Source organism: Macrotis lagotis, chromosome 1 (assembly GCF_037893015.1).
Source record: "Macrotis lagotis isolate mMagLag1 chromosome 1, bilby.v1.9.chrom.fasta, whole genome shotgun sequence".
Lineage (NCBI taxonomy): Eukaryota > Metazoa > Chordata > Mammalia > Peramelemorphia > Peramelidae > Macrotis > Macrotis lagotis.
In genome coordinates this window covers 718,442,833-718,466,095 of record NC_133658.1, presented here as the reverse complement: position 1 = coordinate 718,466,095, position 23,263 = coordinate 718,442,833, and the positions used below count along the sequence as shown (strand labels likewise).

Sequence of the window (23,263 nt, the reverse complement as noted above, 5' to 3'; positions counted from 1 at the left end):
TTTCTTTACTGCTGCTATACCAGTTCCTTTTTAGATAAGATGTTAGGTTGAAAGATTTTCAAGTTTTATTTCAAATTTTTTAAAAATTTAATTTGATTTTTAAAATTTCCTACACATGTCTATCAAGATGAAGTCTCGAGGACTAGAAGAAATTGTCCCTATTGAGGTTTCTGAAAAGTCATTAAATGGAATGGAAAACAAACCCATTTCTCCTGATGAAGAAACATTTGCTTCAGGTATATTTCTCCTCACTTATAAGTTTTGTTTCCATTGTTGTGATTAAAAATAAACCTTCAAGCTTGACTTTTTTTTTTAATTGTTACCTCCTCTTCTCCAAACAAGTAACAGAAATTGATGCTGTCATCAAAACCGAAATAAAAGCAATACTATTATTATTATCACTTTTTCCTCTGGAGTCTTCTGAATCAACTGGAGATGGCCCTGGGTATGAGGCAATTAGGGTCAAATGACTTGTGCAAGGTTACACAGCTTGCTTGTAAGTGGCAATTGTCTGAGACTAGATTCGAACTCCCATCCACCTGACTCCAAGGCCAGTGCTCTTATCTACTGTGTCACCTACCTGCCCCTGTACTTGAGTATTGATTGGAAAAATGTAGAAAATACCTTTTCAAAGTGCAAATGTAAAACCATGATTGAAAATAGCAAAAAATTGTGAATATTTAAGTTTGATACTCCTTTGATTAACTTGTTACTATTCTAAGATTCTGTTTATTATTCTAAGATTGTATTTGTATATTTTTCAGTATTTTTATATTAGTAGGGTTTATTCATACTAGAGAAAACTAGTTCTTAGATCAAAATAAGTACTCAGGAAATGATATACGTATTTGGGTTTTCAAATGAATTGTTCTATTTTTTTCTTTTATAGATATAATTGATCCTGTTGTCTCAGATGGTCAACAGGCCAGAAATCTTATGACCCAGATAAGTGCTCTTGCTCTTCAGCTAAATTCAGAAGATCTACATAATTATTCTGGAAGCCAACTTTTTGAAATGCAAGAGAAACTGGGTAGTATGACTAACTGCATAATGAAAAATCTACAGTCTCGATGGAGGTCACCACCCCACGAAAGCTCTACCTAGGATTTTCCTTAGGATAACATAGAAGTTCTTTAACATCACAGTTTTTGTTAACTGAGGATGGCCACTCTAAAACATTCCATCAACAAAATTTTTGAGTTTAGAGACTGAATATTTGCAGAGTAGATCTTTTTAACCATGAAAAATGTATCATGATGTTCATTCAATTTTTAAAATTTTGTGGGATCACTTTTCGTCATGTGAAGTATTTGTTCATTTGCTGCTGCTAAGCCTCAACCTTCAAGTATTTCAAGCAAGAATTTTACTAAAAATATGAGGAAAGACTAAAATCAAATATTCCTAGACTGAAACATTTTTATTCTTTCAGAATTTTATGTAAAATGACATTTTAAGTAAGTAAAATTGGAAAATGTTTTATTTCAAAGCCAGATTACTTGCAGAGATTTTAGTGGTATTTGATACTCCATTTCCTGCTTGGATTTATTGTGCTTGAGAGCTTAAGTCTTGATGAGGCATTTTGGCTGAGATGAAGCAGAATCAAAAGTTGGTTTGGGTTTTTTGGTTGTTGCTTTTTTATCTTTTTTTTTCTTCACAGTGAAGCTAATATGCTTTTGTGTGATTTTGTGGACAAGTCCCATGAAAGGTGAAAAATGCTCAAAAGATACTAACCATCATTTTGGCATTGTCATGTTAAACAAATTTCCTGAGCTCTTTTCATTTGCTTGGCAAATGAAAGTGCAGCAGTATTTTCCCATGGGAATGTGTTTCTCTGGGACATACACAATACAGTTAAGTGCATATCCATTTGTATATTGTGTATAGATTATAGATATTGGTTTTTAATTTATAAATTTCAGCTGATTAATTGCATGGACATATATCCCTTCTCATAAAGACCTTTAGAGTGAGAGTTCTTAGTTTTACATGATTGAAATCCACTATGTATATATTATGTACTGTATTACCAGTATGGAGGATCTTCATGAGATCACATTTGTACATAAAGAACCCTACATTCTACAAGAGTGAGTGCTTTAATTGGTCAGTGAAATCTTAGCTGAAAAGATGAGTACATTATCCAGAAATACCAGATTATAAAATTACTGAAATGCTAAATGATATTGGTTTTCAGTTTCCTTTATGTTTTGTTTATATGTACAAGAATTCACTCAAAGGAAGACCACTTGGAAGTTTGCCAGTTGATGCCTTCTGAAAGAACATTCTTTTTAGACAATTTTTAGCTCAATTTAATTAGTGGAAAATCTGAAGATTTGATTCTTTTGGGGGAACCCACACTTGACTGTGTTTTCCTTTTTTTGGCTACTTGATTTGAGCAAATTTAAACAATTAAATTGCACCAAATAATATCATCATTAAATGCCTGGCATCCCTTTCCATACTAATTCAGTTTGCTTTTATGTGCTTGACCTTTAAACAACAGATGACTATTTTTTTAGTTCCCTCAGCACAACATGGTCTTCAGTACAAAAAACACATCTTTCTAAATAGATTGTGATCAATTGACTCATTGGATAGATTCTTATGCTAATGACTATCAAAGTCAGTTCAATTCTTCTCTGGATCTATTAGGTTCTGTTGGCCATGGGGTGTATAATGTCATTTTTCTTAAAAGTATGTGCTATAAAAGGAAAACAGTTAAAATGTGGGCAAATCAATAAAAAAAACTAAAGAAATCAAATCCTCTACCGTAATAAAAATGGGTTCATTAGTGTTAGCTATGTTTTTTTTCCTTTGCTGGAAATATTTAAGTAATTCTATGTATTGCAATTTGAAAAAAGTCAGATTAGGGTTAGCTGAGTATTTTTAAACAAATAGTTTATAACTTTAAGTTTAACGTCTGTCATCCCCAAATGATTTATGTTTCTTGCCTGAGAATCTTTTTTTCCCCAAAACAGTTATTCATAAGAATAATAAAAATAAAAATAGCTTATCATTTTTCATTGGATCAAGAACAAGATGTAAGAAAGGCGGGGGGGGGACTTGGCTTTTTTGAAATTAGTATATTTTTATTTATATTCATCTTAATATCAAATTTACAAAAAAAAACCCAAGCAACATTAGAATATATGATCATATACTCACCTAAATAAATTTGAAGATAATTTCTCAATTTTGCATTTAAGATCCAAAAATATATAGTAGGTTTTTTGGTTTTCAATTTTGCACAACAATTCTGAGAACTTATATTCACCACTCCCTGGGTTAGATATAATTTTTTTCTATCATCTTTGCCATGTGCCTTCTGCTCTACTTCAAGACATAGGAAAACTTCATTGGATTCTGGTGAAAGTGCATTCTAAATCAGAAAGACTGAATTATGAATCCTCTATAGAGCAATTAATGAGGTAACATAAAGGACCCTGCAATGACCTAGGCTAGTAAGGTTATGCTGAGTTCAACAAGTAAATGACCTTAAGAAAGAGTGGGGGAAGGGAATTTTTAATTAGATGCTGTCTTATTTCAAAAAGACTTTGTGGGTTAAGGTATCTCCCTCTTTGACATCTTTTTCATTCTAAATCTACTTTACTCTGATTTGCTAGTGTAGGTTGAAATTTACCTCTATTCTTATCTGCACTATTGTAAAAAAGTTCTTAATGAAGTTTTATGTAGTTTTTTTAGTCTTTAACTTAATCTAGGAGATTCAGACAGATTCTTTACTATAGTTTATTAGCATTTGTCAGTAATGTTTGGAGTTCCTGGCATTTAATTTGATCCTAAACAGAAATAGAGCAAAAAATTGGTTTCATTAATAGGAAAGAACCATTGGATTAACAAGTATTGGGGGGGAGAGACTTTAAATTTGAATAAAAACAAACTTATTAAATTTGTGACTTTGGCAATGGATTATTTTCCATATAGAGATTAATAAATTCTGTTAGGCATTAAATATTTAAATTTATTTTCTTAGACAAGCTCTCCTTATTTATATGGATTTGTCAGGGGAGGAAATGGGTGGATGAGGTGAGAATCTAGGATCTACTACCCAAGAGTGCCAAGAGATTTAGGATTAGAAAAGATAAATAAAAATAGAAATTGAAGTAAATATTAATTGGAGGTATTAATGAATTCTCTTGTTCTTCCCATTCTGATTTGGTCAACTTTGTAAAGCATTTGAAAGAATTAACAGTTGGGATTGGAGAGTTGGTTTTGATTATAGTATTTGATTATCTCAGGAGGCCATCAACAAATGTTGATAGTTATTAATTATGATTTGTTTTGGCTTATTACAGTTTTTTGGAGGCACAGAGGGATGTGGTCTCCAACCTGCTGGAGCTATTTTGCACTTTATAAATAACTGATTCATCCTTTTCATAGTGAGACAAGACTCATTTTATTGTCAGAATTTTAGAATGAGCCTGGAAATAAAATCTGGAGAGAGGTGAAATGTCGAAAATAGAACTTTTAAGTTATTAAAATTTAAAAGTTTTTGCTTTTGATCTACAAAAATCTTTTAAACTGTGAAGTATTTCATTTTAATAGTTAAACCAGCCCAAAGGACTTAGTTGCATTGGGAAGTTTATTTCCCAAAGCTGCATGGTAAAATCCCTCCACTGATTCTTAAGATTTTCTTGAGAGTTTTCAAATTTAAGGTAAAAAGAAATTCCTAAGAAAATATGAATGGTCAGTGCAATCAGAAAGCTAAGATTTTCCATAAAGATAACCTGTCACAGAGAACTGGCCTTATTAAAACTAGAGTTCAGGTTATTCCTTTGATTAACATGTGACTTCAGGACAAGCAATTTGAACTTATGCAGCATTCTTCTAAACTAGGCTTTTAAATATTTGCCTGATAACTTTTGGACTTCATTAGAATTCCTTATACGTGAGAAATAAGAGTGAAATCTAGTATAAAAAAATAGCCTAGTTATAGAAGCCCAAGTATTAAATTTTCCAAAAAAGGCCAGGTAATCCTGGGCGAAGTAGATTTGCTACAGTAGTGCTATCCTGATTAAAGGACATTTTTATATTGAAATTATAAATCCTAAAGAGACAGTTTGGTATTTAAATTAGGTTTTGGAGACATTTAATATTCTAGTACCTTCCCCTCTTTGACTAAGGAAAATAAGGTAGAAAATAAATTTTGCCATTCATGTGGCAATCAACAATACTTTGAAAAGGTCACCTGATATCTTTAAGCCATATCTAAATCATATTTCTTAATCATTTTCATCTGAACAACATTCTCTTATTATCCCTCCTGGATCTAATATTCTTGATAATATGTTGTTGATAAGCTTCCATGCTAAACACTTTCCTGTAAAGATTTATCAAAGTTTATCAGGTTTGTGGGGCTTTTTTATAGTCAATAACAAAGTGAAGTAAAAATATGTAGTTCATAAGTTTAAAATCATGTATAAGTCTTAACATCAGAATTGCAAATTATGCCTTTAAAATAGAATGTAAATTTGTAAGCTTTTTTCCTTTCTGATATGTCACTTTTAACTTAACCAGCAGAAGTTTAAACATTCGAGTGTCCAACCTGCCTGTTCCTGAAAATGCCGTCAGATATCATGTACAAATTGCTAATTGAATATTGCCCCTTTAGTGGTGGTAAGATTGATGTCTATTTGCCAAAAGAAAAATAATGTCTTTGTACTCTAACCACACAAGAGGCCTTTTGTTATCCTCAAATTATATTTTATTGATTTAACAATAATTAATTTAAAAGTGGAGAAGGGACTTGTCTTAGACATGGATGAGATACAAAGAAGAGAGATAATTGCTGAATTATCAGTCTGAGGTCATTACAGCCTCTACCCACTTTATTAGTAGAAGGCCTTGTGATACTTGAGTTGATGGTCTAGCTTTAGAAGAATTATGAAGATACTATTTTTCAGTGTTAAAATTGCTATTCATGATACATCATCCAAAAAAAATTTCAGTTCAGACTTGTTATTTTAGAGTCTTAAGGGACTGAGATGTTTTAGAATGTTTCATATCAAAAGTGGTTGAAATTTTTTTAGCACTTAAGGAATCACCTTAAGTTGTCTGAAGATTTTGTTTCAGAAGGATCTAAGATAATGTCTTAATGGAAAAAATGAAAGAAACTTTGGAGTTCTGTAAAGGATATAAGTGGTATAAGTAAAACAAATATTTATTAGGTTCACAAAAGCAGTTGATTTTTTCAGTCTTCGGCGAATAAAAATAACAGGTTATATTTATATCAGTTTCATGACATGCAAAATTCTTTCCTCGTAAAGATAGTGTAAATCTTATCCCTTTGTGATTTAAGTGGGATGATTCTGGTCTGTAAGTTTTGCCTAAAGAAAGCTACCATTGGAGGATGTGTTTGCTGCTCATCAACTTGAAGTGTTATTTAATTTCTTATTGCTCTGTTTCTCTCCTATAATGCATGAGTATTAAATCATATCTGTGAATTAAGTAGATTGAGGCTAGGGGATTTCAGGAGAATTTTGATTCCGTAGTAATTACATCTTTTTCTAACATTCTACCTCTGTTGGTGGATATACTTCACCAAAATGCACTTAGCAGAACACTGACTGGCAGAGCCAAGTCAAAGGTTTAAAACAGTTCAGGGGCCCTTTCTCTAGAGTATTTTTGTGCCTATCACTTTGAACTCATTTTTTCTAAGATAGTTTAATTTTACATTAATGAGAAATATATAAATATATATATATATATTTGATAAATTCAGCAAATAAGTCTTAAGTGTCCTGAAGTACAAACCAAGTCGTGGAAATGTCAACTTGCACAGAGAGGAAACTTGCAGATGATCTACAAAACAAAAAACAAAAAAAAAACTGTAGACTTTGGAATGCATTATGCTTTTGCAGTAGCAGGTTTACTTTCCTCCTCAAGTTTTCTGAGACTAACATTGAATTCTCTAAGTTCATGATGCATCAGTGGTTTAGCTAAGGCGGAGAAAGCCCAGAAGAATCCTGAAACATTTATTTCAAGGAATATTAAGAATTGACTGTAGCTAAAAAGTTTCTGACTTTAAATGATAATAATGGGAAAGTACTGCTAAAATATTTTTTATTGCACTTTTTCTCTGAAATAAAAGTAATGTAAATAATTTGAACCTTTTGTGCATGTGTGTGTGTGTGAGTGGTTTTGGGGCAGGGGATAGTGAAAATGGAAAGACTTGAATATTCAAATGCCACTTAAAAGCTGGAAAGTAGTCTTGGCTACAAAAATTTTGTTTAAACCAACAACTTTAACCATATGCCAAAATGTACCCTAAATAGATGGCCAAAGGATGATATAAAAACAATGGAGGACAAATTAAGGTATCTACCTTTAATAAAATTGTGGCTTGAGAATTCCCCCGAGTAATGGACATTCATAAGACAATGAAAATTTTTATTATGATTTAAAAATTTTATTGTTAAGTAACATTTAAAAACAATCATTTGGGAAGAAATTTCTAATAGATTTTTCTTACGCAGCTAATACTCAAGATATTGGACATTGTTATAAACAAAAGCTATACTTTATCAATCTCATGAAAAAATAATGTTCCAAGTTACTAATCAATTTTAAGCCTAAAGGCAACTTAAGTACCATCTCACATTGATCAGATGGGCAAAGATAATAAAAATGAAAAAAATTAGCAGATATTGGAGACAACATGGGTTAGACTTGCTTGGTAAGTATACTATTGGAGTATGAACTAGTTCACCCATTCTGGAAATTTAATATACATTCAAGTCACTTCTATTATATATTCTCAGTATTAGTAGGCAAGGATCCTATGTTTAAGATTGGTACCTAAGGACTGAAAAGTAGGTATCCATGAACTGGGGGATGTCTGAACAAATTATGGTGTGAGTATAATAAAATTCAGTCAATATTGAAATAAGATTCCTCAGTGTGAATGGATGCAGAGTAAAGCTAGCAGAAAAAGGAAGGCCTCTTAAAATTACCCAAATGAACAATCATGTTACATACAAGTATAAAGCATATTTTTATATCACCCCGTAGAAGAGGTTCTTAGTCACAGCTAATCCCTGTTTCTTAGTTCCCAGGGCTCTTACCGTTGCACTATTTTTTTTTAAGTTTTTGCAAGGCAAGGGGGTTAAGTGACTTGCCCAAGGCCACACAGCTAGGTAATTATTAAGCATCTGAGGTCACATTTGAACTCAGGTACTGGCTCCAGTGCCCATACTCCATCCACTGCGCCACCTAGCTGCCTCCTGCACTATTCTTGTTTCTACAAACTTAAATGTCAGGAAGTAACTCAAAAGAGGATATAACCCTGAATCCCTGGCCTGTTATCAGCTACTCATTTGCAAAATGAGAACTAAATGATTCCTCTGAGGTCACCTTCAGCTTCCAATCGTTGATCTGGTAGCACTTAGGTGTAACTCATTCTCCAACTAGACTTACTGTCTCAAGTATTTTAAAGTTTGTCAACAGTCCAAAAAGTCGACAAAGCATTTAATAAGCATTTTTTGTGTTCAAGACAGCCCTCAAGAAGTTTACATTCTAATGGGAAAAAAGCATGTAAATAAATACATACTTAGCAGTTGATGAAGGACTCAGTTGTCAACCATACATTTTTGCATATGGAGATAACGTAATGAGAATAAATTTCCAATTTATTAATAAAATGAATTTATTCCTAATCTCCAAAACAGCTTTAAGTAAGTCTTTAAGTTTTATGTGTGCTTTAAATGGATTCTAATAACCTAATTGCTTTAGAAAAAAGTTTAATTATTTTAAAAGGAATTGCTTAAACCACAAAAAAAATTTCTCAAAATTTGGTTGACCAGGAAAAAAAATTTGAGGACCCTAGTGAGTCTTTAGTTCACTTTAGAGTGGATCTGTATGCATGTATAGGTGTGGTTGTTATGAAATGTGAATGGGACTAGATAAGCTCTAAAACTCCATTGTTCTAGTTCCATTGTTCTATCATTGTGGGTTATTATGGTCACCTGTGAATGTTGTGGACATGGTTTTATTATAACTATGTGTGGTCCTCATCATTTCTCCTCTACAGACTTTTCTTATTAGAAGATTTTGAGTTTCCTATTCTGTAGAAGTCTTGGGAGCCTAGCAAGGAAAAATAAGACAAAAATTGAAGATACAAAGGGAGTCAAACTTCAGTGACCTGGGTTACAACTTTCTACATCAGACCTTGGTCTTAGAGGTTGTTTAGATAGAAAGAGACTTGTGAACCTTAAGTCAAAGACTTTAAATTTGTGCATTCAGGTGACCTATTTAAACATTTATGCATGTAATTGAAATGATCATTATCTTTATAATCACCTCTAATTCATATGAGACTTTACCTCTTTTAATGGGAACAATAGCTGCAGTACAATAGATATGATGCCTAAGAAATTGTAATAAATTTGATCTCCAAAAAGATGAGATTCATTTTTCCAACTTCACCCTCCCTTTCCTCCTAGTCCCCCTTTGAAAGAAGAGGACCATAGAGCATTGTATGTAACAGACTTTTTCAATATGTTGGTTAGTTTTGCTGATCTTTTTTTCCTCTTTATGTTCTTTATTAAAAACATGCCTCTCTAGGAGGGAATGGGAAATGTAGATAACAATAAAAGTTTATTTTGAAAAATGTATGCCCTTCGATGTTTTTCCTCTGATTTTGAAAAGATCATACTGATCTAATAATGAGCTTTGTAGAATTTTCCCCAAATCAGGGCCTATCCCCAATGGGGCTTTATTTTTGCTTCTACCTCCACATTTCTTTCATAGGTCCCCGTTTTTCTATTCACTTACCATGGTAGTTCAGGCAGTCATCACTTCTTGCCTGAACTAATGACATAGTATGGGAGTTGCTATCCCTACCTTTTCTCTCCCTATGTAACAGAGGAAATATGTAGCAAAGGAAAATGTTATAGTAACATTTCTCTCAAAAATGTTCTGTGCCAACAGAACAGATGACCTTTTTCTGAGGTGGTCTTTTAACACTGATTCCCAACCCATTGGTGATCTCACAGAAACGACTCAAAGTCTATACTCCATACCATTGTTCAATTATTTTACCAAAAAGGGGGCTGGGGACTCCCATCTGATGTATCTTGCTGATCGATTCAGAGACTGTCAACATCGAAACCAACTTCTTAGTTCCATCGTAGCACCCCCTGAACCCTCCTTTATCCTGCCCATACACCTGCCCTGCTCCCTAGTGTAAAGTTGGCCATTTCCCTTGCTGATTGTTTCAGCCCAGTTGCAATCAACTTGTAACTGTTCTGAATTTCTCTCTCTATGCTGTCCCCTCTTGAAGCTGCTTATTCCTTGTTGATCAGTCAACTGTGCTCTCTCCTATTACATTACTAGATTTTCATTACTATTTAATACTTTTATTTTGTTGCTTTAATAGAATAAACTTTTTCATCCCTACTTATAGGTTGAGTCAATCATTCACACGTTATCAAACTTGAAAGTAGACCACCCCATTTTCCCTTCATTCCCCATGCCCATCCATCCTGCATACAGTCCCCATCTTCTCTGTGCACCCCACTCCCTATTCCTTAATGGCTCTAAGACTGAATATAAATTCCACTATTTTACAATCTGTTCTCATCCTAGGCTTATTGCGCATTAATCCCCTCTCTACTTTCTCTAAAGTATAGCTAAAATGACTGTCTTGCAGTTCTTGGCTCCAGGTCTTTGCAGTGCTGCCCCTTGAACCTGGATACACTCCCTCAGTTTTCTCTCCAAATCTCCTTTCAGTACTTAGTATTTTATTTTTTTCTTGAAACCTTTTCTGATCACATATCCAATTGCTAGTTTTCCCTTCCAAGATTTATTTTTATCCTGCTTTTTGTTCTAGTTCATTTATTCTGTTGTTTATCACTTGGATGTTTTTCATCTTTGGATACCATTTTGCAATTTCCTTATTTACTCTTTAATCTTTTGCTACTTAAACTTTTAAAAGGTATTTATGATCCAATTTCATTTATCCTTTGATACATCTATCAATAATTCAAAAATAAAGCAATAACATTGGGAGTTATTCTTTCAGTGTAGTGAACCAGGTTGGGGGTGGAAAAAGATTGGGGAGGAAATGTTTGTGTCATGTTTAGGGATGGAAGTAGAACTCTGCTCAGTGTGGTCTGGTAGTGGTGATGAGAGTGGAGGAAGAATGTTGAAGGAGAGTGTTGGGGAAAGGTGTAGTAGGATCTGGGAATAGTGGAAAAGTTTTTCTCTTGCTCAAAGGCATTAGCAACCAGGGACCCACTCAAGAAATGAGCATTTGGGAAAAGTGTGACTCTGTTTGGGTTATGGGAAGGAGAATGGACCCTAAAGCAACCAGAGCCATTCTCACATCTCTAGGGGGGAGGAATTTCCTTTTCACCTGGAAAAAGCGACTAAAGATTCCTAGGTTTCAGGAAGATGATGGGGAGGGGGCTAAACTGCATCCTGACAATGGGGAGGTGGCCTAAAGACAAACACGGTTGCTCTTTTGAGGCAGAGTATTAGGATTAGGGAGTTGGAGGGCCTATCCCCAGTGGGGCAAGCTTGATGGCAGCAGAGGTGAGAAAAGATGGAGAGAGCTGACCTTGCTTTGTTTTCCAAATCTGTTATTTTGGGAGGAAGCTTCAGTTACTTCAATTCTCCCCCTCCCCCAAAGGTCAGTTAAGTTTGCTTGTTTCCTATTTTACTTTTGTACTGCTCTCTTCCTGATGCATTGGGGATAGGTTTGGACAATATCATAAGAGGAGAGGACTAGAGCAACCTTTAGCTTCTCTTTTTTTTTCAACATCTTCCTAGAAGTCTGCAATTTTTAAAGAAAAGTTAAGTTAAATTCTTATTTATATGTTTAGTTGAAAGTAGGGAGTCTAAGCCTTTGTTCAAATGCTTGTTCTTTAAAGATGTTGAAAAACTATTTCAATATAATTGGTATCCTTTGTATTTTGCATTCAAAAACGATTCTGCGAAGCAGTTCATAGGCTTCACCAGACTGCCAAAGGGCCCATGACCCAAATATGGTTAAGGATTCCTCATTTAAAGGATATCTAGGATTTGAAATTATATACCTACGTATAGATATATTGCTTATAGTCCAGGAAAGATGTTTTAGGAGACTTTGTGTTTTTGAAGCAGGTTTTCTCCTCTCTAGATGTGCTCCCTTCTGCTTAATATCAACTTGTTTTTCTGGAATCTCTGCAACTTTCTTCTCCTATCTAAAGTACTGATTGATGATCTATGAACTATGATCAGAATCTGTGCTATTCCTGTCAGATTCTAGTTGCATCTCTTATTCCCATCCCCTCCTGCCACTGGTTGTCTCCAGATAAGTCAGAGAGAGTCTCTTAGAAGTTTTGGGTTGGTTGGGAACCTCTACTGAGCAAACAACCTCTATTTACCCCAGTTTCTTCAGCTGTAAAATGGGAATGATAATTGGCACCTACCTCCCTGGGCTGTTATGAGGAACAAATGTGACATTTTAAAGAAACTCTTAGCACAGTGTCTCACATGTAGTAGGTTCTATATAATGCCTACTTCCCTTCTCTCTTTTTTTCCCCCTCTACCCATTTAGGTCAACACCTGCTTTACAACTTTTGCCTGGAGCACTGAGCAGTGAAATTTCTTACCAGTTGGTGGTCTGAGTAGTAGTGTAGGAGGCCCGATGGAAACCCAGGTCTTCCTAGACCACCTCTTCCTCTATCTAGCCCCATAGGCTGACTCTAATCTAATCCTGGTGCCTTAAATGTGCCAAGTAAAGGTTCTATTGTTTCACATCACTGACCCCCTCAAGTTCATCGGTGAAACCCTGGCCTACCCCAGCACTGAATCAGTCCATGGTTCCCAATTAAATCAGCCAAGTCGACTGCAGAAATGTGAACTTTATTACTAATTTACAGAGAATATCAGCTTTATACCCCAGAACACCTGGCTGAAAAGATGCATGCATTAGCATTCAGTAAGCAAGAAGAGGAAATGGGTTTCTTTCTGTATTTTTCTTATTGACTGTATGTTTTTGCTTCAAAAAAAAAAAGTAAAACACTTTTCACAATGTCAAAAAATACTAGGTCTCAGGACAAAAAAGTCAATAACTGACACAGCAGTATTTTTATATTGGTTGAATTTTCTGCAATTTACCTCATTTCAAAACCAAAATTTATTTGAAATCATTTTTCAAAAACCAAAAAATTGCCAGATGATAATTTTTTTCTTATGTAAATGACAGTTTTAATTATGTTGTCCATAAAATGTTTATGCAAGTCCATCCAAGGTTGCAGAAATGCTTCTAGTTTAATGAGTGATATTGGTCTTTGTTATTTCATCATAAAACTAAGTTTACAAGAGAAAGCAATAAGATAGCTTCCAGGTATTAATGGATTATTATAGGATAGAAGGGTCACATTTAGAGGCCCTAATCATTAGCATTACATAGTTAAATGGCTTCAACATAGTTAGCTGGGAGCATCCCAGTCCTGCCTGTCCTTTGCACAGTACCATACATCCATCCTTCATCAATAGCTTGAACATTGACAATGGCGTCCCCATCTTTGAAAGATACTTCATCTGCATCAGCAGCCATGTAGTCATACATGGCCCGGAAGGTTTTCTGTTAGTGGTATCAGGAAGAGACAAAAACACAATATTATTGATTTGCAAATTAAGGAGACAAATTTTACATCTTTAATTTATCAAGAAGTTTAATACATCTTGTTTAAAAGGCAAGATGGAAAATCATTTTTTTTTGGCAGAGAGATCAGACCTTTGAAGCACTGCTACAGTTCTTCTATGTTTTAAAGTATATGGTGGTTTGATGACTATAAGTCTGGGCTTAGTGTCAGAAAGATCTGAGTTCAAGTCCCAACTCAGACTAGTTGTTTGACTTTGAGCAAGTCACTTAACCTCTGTTGCCTCAGTTTCCTCAACTGTAAAATGAGGCTAATGATAGCCTCTACCTCTCAGGGTGCTTGTGAGGATCATATTAGGTAATATTTATAAAGTACAGTGCCTAAAACATAGTAGGTAATATATAAAGGCTATCTATTATTTTAATTACTACATATTTTCTCCATTCTTTAGAGTTTGTAGAATGTGCACTAATGATTTTTTTTCATTGTTAGCCCACATTTATTTGTTTGTTTGTTTGTTTGTTTGTTTTTTAGGTTTTTGCAAGGCAATGGGGTTAAGTGGTTTGCTCAAGGCCACACAACTAGATCATTATTAAGTGTCTGAGGTCGGATTTGAACTCAGGTACTCCTGACTCCAGGGACGGGGCTCTATCCACTGCGCCACCTAGCTGCCCCCACATTTATTTTTAAGTCATATAATTCATACTGGCTAACTAAAAGAATGATCTAATGACCTTATTGATTCATGCATCGAAATTTTTTTTAGTATAACTTCAGTGTTTATCTCTTTTTAAAAGGTATTTTGTCTTACTCTGCCCTCCCTTCTTTCAACCCCCCCCCCCCCATTCTTTTTAATCTTCTTCCATTAGAATGTAAATTCCTTAAGGACTGGGATTGTTTTTTCTACTTATATTTTGTTCCTAGAATTTGGCTGTGTCTGACATATGGTAAGTACCAAAATTCTTGTTGACTGGTTGAAACATTTTTAATGATTTATGCTATATTCAGAGGCTGCCTGTTTTGGACAATATAATATATATCTATATATAGATAATTATGTCTATATCTATATACTATATGTTGTATATTATACATATGTTCTCATTTATCTCAGTAACCTATATTTATGCAATATTCAGGGGCCACCTATTTTGGACAATAAGATATATAACCATATATATAGATAAATATCTATATACCTATACACTATTTGTTGTATATTACATACACATATGTTCTCATTTATCTTAGTTGCTTATATTTATGCTATATTCAGAGGCTGCCCTATTTTGGACAATATGATATATATCTATAGAGAGAGAAATATCTATGTCTATATCTATACGCTATATGGTACACATACATATATATATATATAATACATATATATATATATATATATATATATATACTTTCATTTATTTCAGGAGCCTATATTTTTGCTCTTTTCAGGGTCTTCCTATTTTGAATAATATCATATATATATAATATATATATTTATTCATACCCTCTATAATGTACATACACATATATATATGTTCGCATTTATCTCAGGAGCCTACAATACATGAGATTTAAGTTTACTAAAAGAAAGAATTTTTTTGACATTAATGTAATGGACCTTGGAGACTGAGAAGGATCATAGTCTAGGAGAAAAAAATTACTTTTTTAAGGTTTCTCCTAATCTTAGGATTCTATGATTATTTTTATAAAAGTCAACAAATGAGATCTAGCAGAAATATTACTTCCAAACCCTACTTACTCCAGCAGTTGATGGGTGAGAAGGAATAGAAGAGACAGTTGTCTGCTGCGTAACAACTGAAGATGACCTTTGTTGGGGAAGCTCTGTGGTTTTTGCATGTTTGTAAGCTGCAAGAAGGAGAAACAGTAAATTCTGGGAGGAAAAAAGTTGGTCACACAAACCATTGGCTCTATACTTTCAACAGCTGGATTTCCCTTTTCAAAACTTGGATCACCTGCCCTTCTATTGCCTACAAAGCCAAAATCTTGAGAAAGGGATTAAAAATCTAAGCTCTTTCTGCTAAGAAACAAAGAAACAAAACCACAACATAATGAATTTTCCATTTTAAAAATCAAACTCACTGTCACTTAAATGTATTTATCACAGTCCACTAATTCATTCCCTAAATCAATGTTTCTCATTTCACCATTTTCAGTTGACTTAAACCATCCTGAACCAATTATTCAGTATGAAAATAAATATATTTTAGAGTTTACCATTCATGGATCTTTGGATATATGGTTTTCCCTGAAACACATATTCAATATGAGTGGAAATAAATTTTAGAGTTTACTAAACATACAACTTTTGGGAAACTTTCCCAGACCCCTTATTCAATAAAAAATAATTTCTATGCACATAAGAAATAACATTAAAAATTAATTTCAATAGAATTATATAATTACCAAATATTTATAATTATGTTCTATTTACTAAATATTCCCTGTACCCACTTGATAAGTTCCATGCATTCCTGCCCTAGTACCTGATGAGGTGGCTGAGAAGAAGACTCCTCCATTGCTATAATGGGAAAGATGGTGATCTGAATGCTCTGATTTCTCATCTCCACCACTAATGCTCAATGCACTGGCAGATCGAGATGCATCACGGCTCCTACGCTGGGCTTGTACTAATGTGAGTAAAAAACAGGAAGGAAAAAAATGGTGAAAGTGATTATAAGGAACATAATTTTCTTTTGATTACAACTAGTAACTTCAATCTGAATGCAATGACATCAATGTGTCAACTGGATGACTATATTAAGTCTTATTCCTAGTTTAAGTAAATGGAAGAAATGCTAAATACTTATTTAACTAAAACATTTTCTTACTTAGTATATCCAATCTGCCTTTTAGAATATTCTTTGTTTTTGTTCCTTTTTAAAATACTTTTTAAATAGGAGGAAGAATTAGTAGTACAAGGATCAACACAAAAACAAGAAAGAAAAGAACCAAAATTATGGTAGTTAGTATTAAAATTTTTCCTATATTTACAAGACCTTTGATGTATATATATATATATATATATATATATATATATATGACTGCTTTGAAATATTTTTGAAGTATCTCTGCAGATAAATATATATATGTGTGTGGAATAAAATATCTTAACAACTTGAATCAAATACAGGAAGTGCATCAGTTTTATGACTGGAAAATTTGGGAGAAGGCTTTCAGGGCCTGAAAAAAAATTATTCTTATGGCAGAAATTTGGCAAGTTATATACTCTATGAGACATACAGAATGGAATAATTTGCCTGATTTTTTTGTTGTCAAACATTTTCAAAGAATTACTTACCATTAATCATGTGCAAACTTCGGGATTGGATGTTGTCTTCTGCTGGGTCATAGTCAAAAACTGAGCCAGGATTGGTGCGCCAAACCCGTAAGCCTTTAGGGAAACATAAATTGTAGGAACTCATGGATGACATGAGACTGTTATAATTTCCCTCTTCCAAATCCCTGAATAAAGACTCTCTAGTTTCCTTCAGCTCAAATATCAATTTTTAAAATTTTTATTTTATTGCTAATGTATAGAATAAAAAAAGCATTTTCATAACAGTATAATTTTTTTAAAAAGATGATTTTAGGTGAAACTGAAAATCTATTATATACAACTTGCTATTCCTTTAAAATATAAAATAGTTATCATGTAAATATCTTTTTTTCCCTTTTCTTTCTTCCCCTCCCACTCCTGCAAATAGAAACAGATAGCTGAATAGATTTAAAAATCAGAATTCAATCAATTTCTACAGGAGTTTTTTGCTTATCTCACCAGCTGCTAGTCATCAATTGAAATCATATCTAGACAGTGTGCCTGCCCAGCATACAGTAATTGCCTAATAGGTGTTTATTCTTCCTAACCCTCTTGCTAATACCTCCATAAAATTTGTTTTCCATTTGCATATTTTGTACATCTCATGCATATGGTTTCTCCTAAATAAATGTAAATAAGCTCCTTTAGTTCAGAGACTTTCTTTTTTTTGTCTTTGTATCCTCAAGGCATAAAATAGTAGGCACTTAATAAATGCTTGTTGATTTCTAGGCAGGGGAAAAAAAGTTATTTTCACTCACAAAAAGAAAAAGGGAATGTAGAAAAGCAAGCAATGTTGGGAAGAGAAGCACCCTTGAGGTCAGACTTGAAATTGAAACCTGGCTCAACCACTTATATTTGTGACCCCTTTGGATATGTCACTACACCTCTCAACCTTAGTTTCCTCCTTAGTAATGGGGGTCAGAAGAGCCAGCGCTGTATCAGAATTAGGTAGTAGAGGGAAAGGGTGTGCAAGGACCTCTGTAATTTAAGCACTATGTAAATGGAAGTTATTATTGTTATTATTTATTAGTAGGAGCACCTTCAAATAATGTCAGTTCAATTAAATAGGAATCTTGAGGCTACAACATGGTCACTGGGAATGTAAAAGCAAAAAACTCTTCCTAGAACAATCCAGAAGGACAAAAAGTAGAAGGATCTGTCACTTCGACAATTGATAAAAACTAAAGGAAGCTTCTCTTTTTCTGCTAAGGCAGCCTGTCCCTCAGTTGGGTCTTCCTCCATTACTCTTTATGCTCTAATTCCATTCCCAAACCCTACCACTATTTAAACCCCTCCCCTAGCTATGGCCTACTCTGGTTTCCCTGAAGGCTTTTATCAGGAAAGCTGCGGGAATGTGGCCGTGGGTGAACCTCTTCTAAGCCAGGCACTCTGCTAAGCACTTTTACAAGCAGTAACTGAACTGAAGTAATTCATGAATGAATTACTTTTCAGGGCCTGAAAAAAAATACTCTTTTTTTTAAAAGAAAGATTTTATTTAGTTTGAGTTTTTACAATTTTTTCCCTATTCTTGCCCCCCCCCCCCCCCCCACAGAAGGCAGTCTATTTTGGCAGAAATTTGACAAGTTTTATATTATGTGAGACTAACATAGAGTAGAATAATTTGCCTTATTGTTTTGTTGTCAAACAGGGCCATGGCAAGTGGGTTCTGTACTTGCAATAAGAATGACTCACAACAATGAAAGCACAGACTTTTTTGAAGTATGGAAAAAAAATAACATACAACTTTTTACCTTCCTAATTCAAGCTTTTCTTTCTGTCAAATTTTTTTTTCAAGGCAACACGCCTAGGTAATTATTAAGTGTCTGAGGTCCAATTTGAACCCAGGTACTCCTGACTCCAAGGCCGGTGCTCTATTCACTGCACCACCTAGCCACCCCTCTGTCAAATTTTTAACATTCTCCTGGTGGTTTGCCTCTTTCTAAGGGAAGCTTCACCTGACTCTCCACCACTACTATTGGCAGAGAGTGGGGAATCCTTTCAAACTTATCTTATGTTTAATTAATTTTTTATTTGTATTTTTTTTGTATCCTTCCCCATGTTTATTCTATATGAGTATTTGTCTGTGCAATGGCCTCCCTCATTACTATGTAGGCAAATATGTTCATACATTGTTATTGTTGCTCTTTAAACTTTGTTTAAACTTTTGTTTTTTCAAGGCAAACGGGGTTAAGTGACTTGCCCAAGTCCACACAGCTAGGTAATTTTAAGTGTCTGAGACCGGATTTGAACCTAGGTACTCCTGACTCCAGGGCCGGTGCTTTGTCCACTACGCCACCTAGCCGCCCCTAAACCTTGTTCTTTTTTTTTTAAATACTTTGTAAACTTTAATGCTTTCTAAGCTTTGTTCTTAAAGAAGATCTCAACATCAGGGAGGTGATGCCATAACATGCTTATGGATTAGATTCGAATGAAGGAGGGTTGTGCAGAATCATTAGCCTCGCTTTCTCCTCCAGAGCCATCTGGCTCCAGAGGTGAGATATAAATCAGGATGACTGGAGATGACCTGGTTGCAGTGGTAGACCTTGGCCTTTTTAAGATAAGGTCTTTCCCTGGTTTTAGTTTGAGGTAGCACCCACTTCATGATGGTAAGTACTTATATATTATGTAATCTTCTTGAGAGTGGGAATTTTTTATTGTTGTTGTTTTGCATTTATATCCTTAGAACAGGGGCAGGGAATGTCTGACCATTTAAGTCCCACAGGCTGGCACTGCCATGGCAACCATATGCAGGACTCGAAATTTCAAAAAGTCCAGGAGCTTTTTAGGGATTAATTAATTAACTTTTTGACCAAATATAGCAGGCTAATTTTGAAGGTGATAATTTAGTATGGCTGCAAATGATGTTATAAATACCTAAGTGAATCTTGGCAGAAAAAAGTTCTCCACCCCTAACCTAGAACCTAACACAATACTTGGTCAATAGTAGACATTTATTGATGATGTTTGTTGATTGACCAAGGTAACACAATGGAAAGTGCCCTGATTTTGGAATCCTAGGAGGACTTGGAAACATTCTAGTTTTGCTTCTTACTACCCTTGTGACTTTACCTAAGCCTAAAATTGTTTTATCTGTAAAATGAAGACTTGGATGAAATGACCTATGAAGTCCTCCTAGGACAGTAAATAGAACATTGGACCTGCAGTCAGGAAGACTTGAAATCAGATCTGACCTTAGTTGTGTGACCATGGGCAAGTTATTTCACTATGTGCTCTTTAGGAACAAGGATTATCTTTAACCTTTTTCTGTTTCCTCAGTTCTTAGCACAGAGTCCACAATGTAATAGGTCCTTAGTAAATGTTTACTGATTGACTCTGACTGTAAAATGGGGACTAAGAATAGCACCTGCCTTCCAGAGTTGAAGCAAGGATTACTAATTGTAAAGTGTTTCACATACCTTAAAGCACTATACCAATGCTAAATATTATTATTCGTTACTTAGACTTATTGCCAGATGCCATTATAGGATACTAGTCACCACAATGACTTCAGTCATAATCAAGATTATTCTTTCAGATTTGTTAATCTTACATCCAAAACCTTGACCTTTACATTTTTTTCAGCTATCTTTCTGGATGACAGCTTTCCCAATTTGCCAGCATTTAATTCTTTGCCTTTTGACCTGATGTATATACTCTAGAAAGAGTATCTGTTTTTGTTTTTTTGTTTTTTTTAGATTTTTGCAAGGCAAATGGGGTTAAGTGGCTTGCCCAAGGCCACACCGCTAGGTAATGATTAAGTGTCTGAGACTGGATTTGAACCCAGGTACTCTTGACTCCAGGGCCGGTGCTTTATCCACTGCGCCACCTAGCTGCCCCTCTAGAAAGAGTATCTGACAGGGAATTAAAAGAATTGGGTTCTGATGCCATCTTCAGTATTCAAAAACTGGCTCTAAACAAGTCCCTTTGCCTCTCTAGGCCTCAGTTCCCCATCTGTCAAAGTTCCTAGGATGCAGATGAATCCATAAGTCTTTTTTACCTGTTACAGTCTCTTGATCCTGGTCAGTTCGTTTTCTCTCCATTTCTACCACCTTTCTCTGAATACCCCGGTAATTAATGTCACTGAAGTCTTGAGTGTTCTTTTTCACTCTCTCAGTAATGGGGTCAGTCACCACTGGAGTGAAGCAACCTTTATGCTTTTCAAAGTCCTCATGGTATTTCACCTGAAATTTCATTAAGGCAAAAGACGATGTAAGCTGATTGTGTTCTATGTTAGATATCAAAATAGGCAACTGAGCCTGCCAGCAACAAACATATCACTCACTGTTGAGATATGGCGTTGGGTCTCTCTCACTCGTCTCATTTCTGGGGTATCCAAGACATAGGCAGCTTTACCTTGCACTTGTTTCCGGAAGCTATCTGAGTATAGAACCTAGCAAAGAGAAAGAGAGTGAGTTGTGTTCACAGCACCATGCTGCCTATGAGACCTATAATCTTTCCCATGGCAAATGCAGAAAGGTGCTAATGGAGGGACCATGACCAGCAACAAAGACTCAGGGTCACATAGATTGATGGCAAAGGTTTTAGACATGGTGAAAACTCACACCTGTTTTTCTTAGAGTGAGAGGATTAACTTTTGTTTTCAAAAATATCTAGACTAGATGAAAGGAGACAGTCTAATTTTGAAAAAAAAGTTAAAAAAATTAATGTGAGTATAATAGTTGATCTAGCTTATAATTTTCTGACACTTAAAAATTTAAGTGTGCACCTGCCTACATGAAATGTATTTTATTTTATATACCTTATACCATTTCAAACTTACAATTATACTGTGAAAGATGCTGAGAGTTTCATAGTATTCTTGTCATACAAAGAGAGAATATAGGGGAATTATGGTTCTCTGATTTGTTCAGGGTGACAGTAAATTTTGAGAGCTCACCTTGAACAGGACTCCATGTTCATTATGTTATGACTCCATATCCATTAAACCACAAAATGTGCTCACTTTTTTTTTTGCAAGACAATGGGGTTAAGTGGCTTGCCCAAGACCACACAGCTAGATAATTATTAAGTGTCTGAGGCCGGATTTGAACTCAGGTACTCCTGACTCCAGATCCAGTGCTTTATCCATCACAGCACCTAGCCTCCCTACATGTGCTCACTTCTTGATCTTCCTATTAGTGACTCTATGCCACTCTCTTTACAGAGAAATATAAATATTTTTTCCTCAACCTCTTTGTTTTTTTTTAAAATAAGGAAAATGAAAGTCTAGAGATTGTGTTAAATCTTAAAAGTGATATAAAGACCTCCCTTTTCATATCACAAAAGTGGTAGACCATATGTTGTTAAGAATGATCAATGATCATTATAAAAGAGTTTTCTTCCATTGGGAAGTAGCAATGCTATATAGTTTGGGGTTTTTTTTAAAACCTCTTATCATTTCTTTAAAAGCACTTTAAGAAATATTCAGCCATTGAACAAATTGTGGTATAGAAATGTGATGGCATATTATTGTTCTATAAGAAATTATGAGTAGTTAGATTTCAGAAAAACCTGGAAAGACTTAAATGATCTAATGTTGAATGAAGTGAGCAGAACCAGGAGAACATTGCAAATTAATAACATTAATAATAAACACATTAATTATGTGATGATCAATTGGATGGACATAACTCTTTTTTTTTAGTTTTTTTTTTGCAAGGCAATGGGGTTAAGTGGCTTCCCAAGGCCACACGGCTAGGGAATTATTAAGTGTCTGAAGCCGGATTTGAACTCAGGTACTCCTGACTCCAGGGCCGGTGCTCTATCCACTGCGCCACCTAGCCACCCCCGACATAACTATTCTTAGCATATCAATAATCAAAGACAGTTCTAAGGGAGCTGTGATAGAAAATGCCACCACATCCAGAGAAAGAATTATGAAGTCTGAATGAAGACTTTTTTTCTCTTTTTTTTTTACAATTGTTTTATGTTTTTCTTTCTCATATTTTTTCCTTTTGTTCTGAATCTCTTTCACAGCATGTCAAATATGGAAACATATTAAACATGATTGTTCATGAATGACCTATATCAGATTACTTGCTGTCATGGGGAAGAGGGTGGAAAAGAAAGAAGGTAGAAAAATGTGGAACTCAAAATCTTACTAAAAATGAATACTGAAAACTATCTTTACATGTAATTGGGAAAATAAAATTTACATTTTAAAAAAGAATCATTTAACCACTCTTTTAAAGGAAGGATGTCCAAACTTTTAGTTCTTCTGGATCACATTGCCCTCTTAATTTTTATTGGGCAATGTAGCCTCAAAGAGTTAAAAGATTGGACACCCTTCCTTTCCAGGTTGAAAGTTTCTTTGTTC

The 23,263-nt window shown here is 34.6% G+C and overlaps 2 protein-coding genes across 26 annotated transcripts in view; one reads left to right on the top strand and one right to left on the bottom strand.

Annotated features, from left to right (window-relative positions):
• RIF1 (replication timing regulatory factor 1) overlaps positions 1 to 7,126 on the top strand; it is a 53,724-nt gene extending 46,598 nt beyond the window's left edge. For both annotated transcript variants that reach the window (XM_074216007.1, XM_074216006.1), the window contains 2 exons: positions 128 to 236; positions 890 to 7,126. In XM_074216007.1, the coding sequence (XP_074072108.1) occupies positions 128 to 236; positions 890 to 1,104 (324 nt within the window). In that variant the 3' untranslated portion in view covers positions 1,105 to 7,126. The remainder of the gene's footprint in view (positions 1 to 127; positions 237 to 889) is intronic.
• Positions 7,127 to 12,848: 5,722 nt separating this feature from the next.
• The window catches only part of LOC141507890 (nebulin-like), a 266,955-nt gene continuing 256,540 nt past the window's right edge, over positions 12,849 to 23,263 (bottom strand). For all 24 annotated transcript variants that reach the window (XM_074216005.1, XM_074215980.1, XM_074215989.1 and 21 more), the window contains 6 exons: positions 21,230 to 21,337; positions 20,945 to 21,128; positions 16,930 to 17,022; positions 16,115 to 16,258; positions 15,370 to 15,476; positions 12,849 to 13,588 (listed from right to left, as the gene is read on the bottom strand). In XM_074216005.1, coding sequence (XP_074072106.1) covers positions 13,415 to 13,588; positions 15,370 to 15,476; positions 16,115 to 16,258; positions 16,930 to 17,022; positions 20,945 to 21,128; positions 21,230 to 21,337 — 810 coding nt within the window. In that variant the 3' untranslated portion in view covers positions 12,849 to 13,414. The remainder of the gene's footprint in view (positions 13,589 to 15,369; positions 15,477 to 16,114; positions 16,259 to 16,929; positions 17,023 to 20,944; positions 21,129 to 21,229; positions 21,338 to 23,263) is intronic.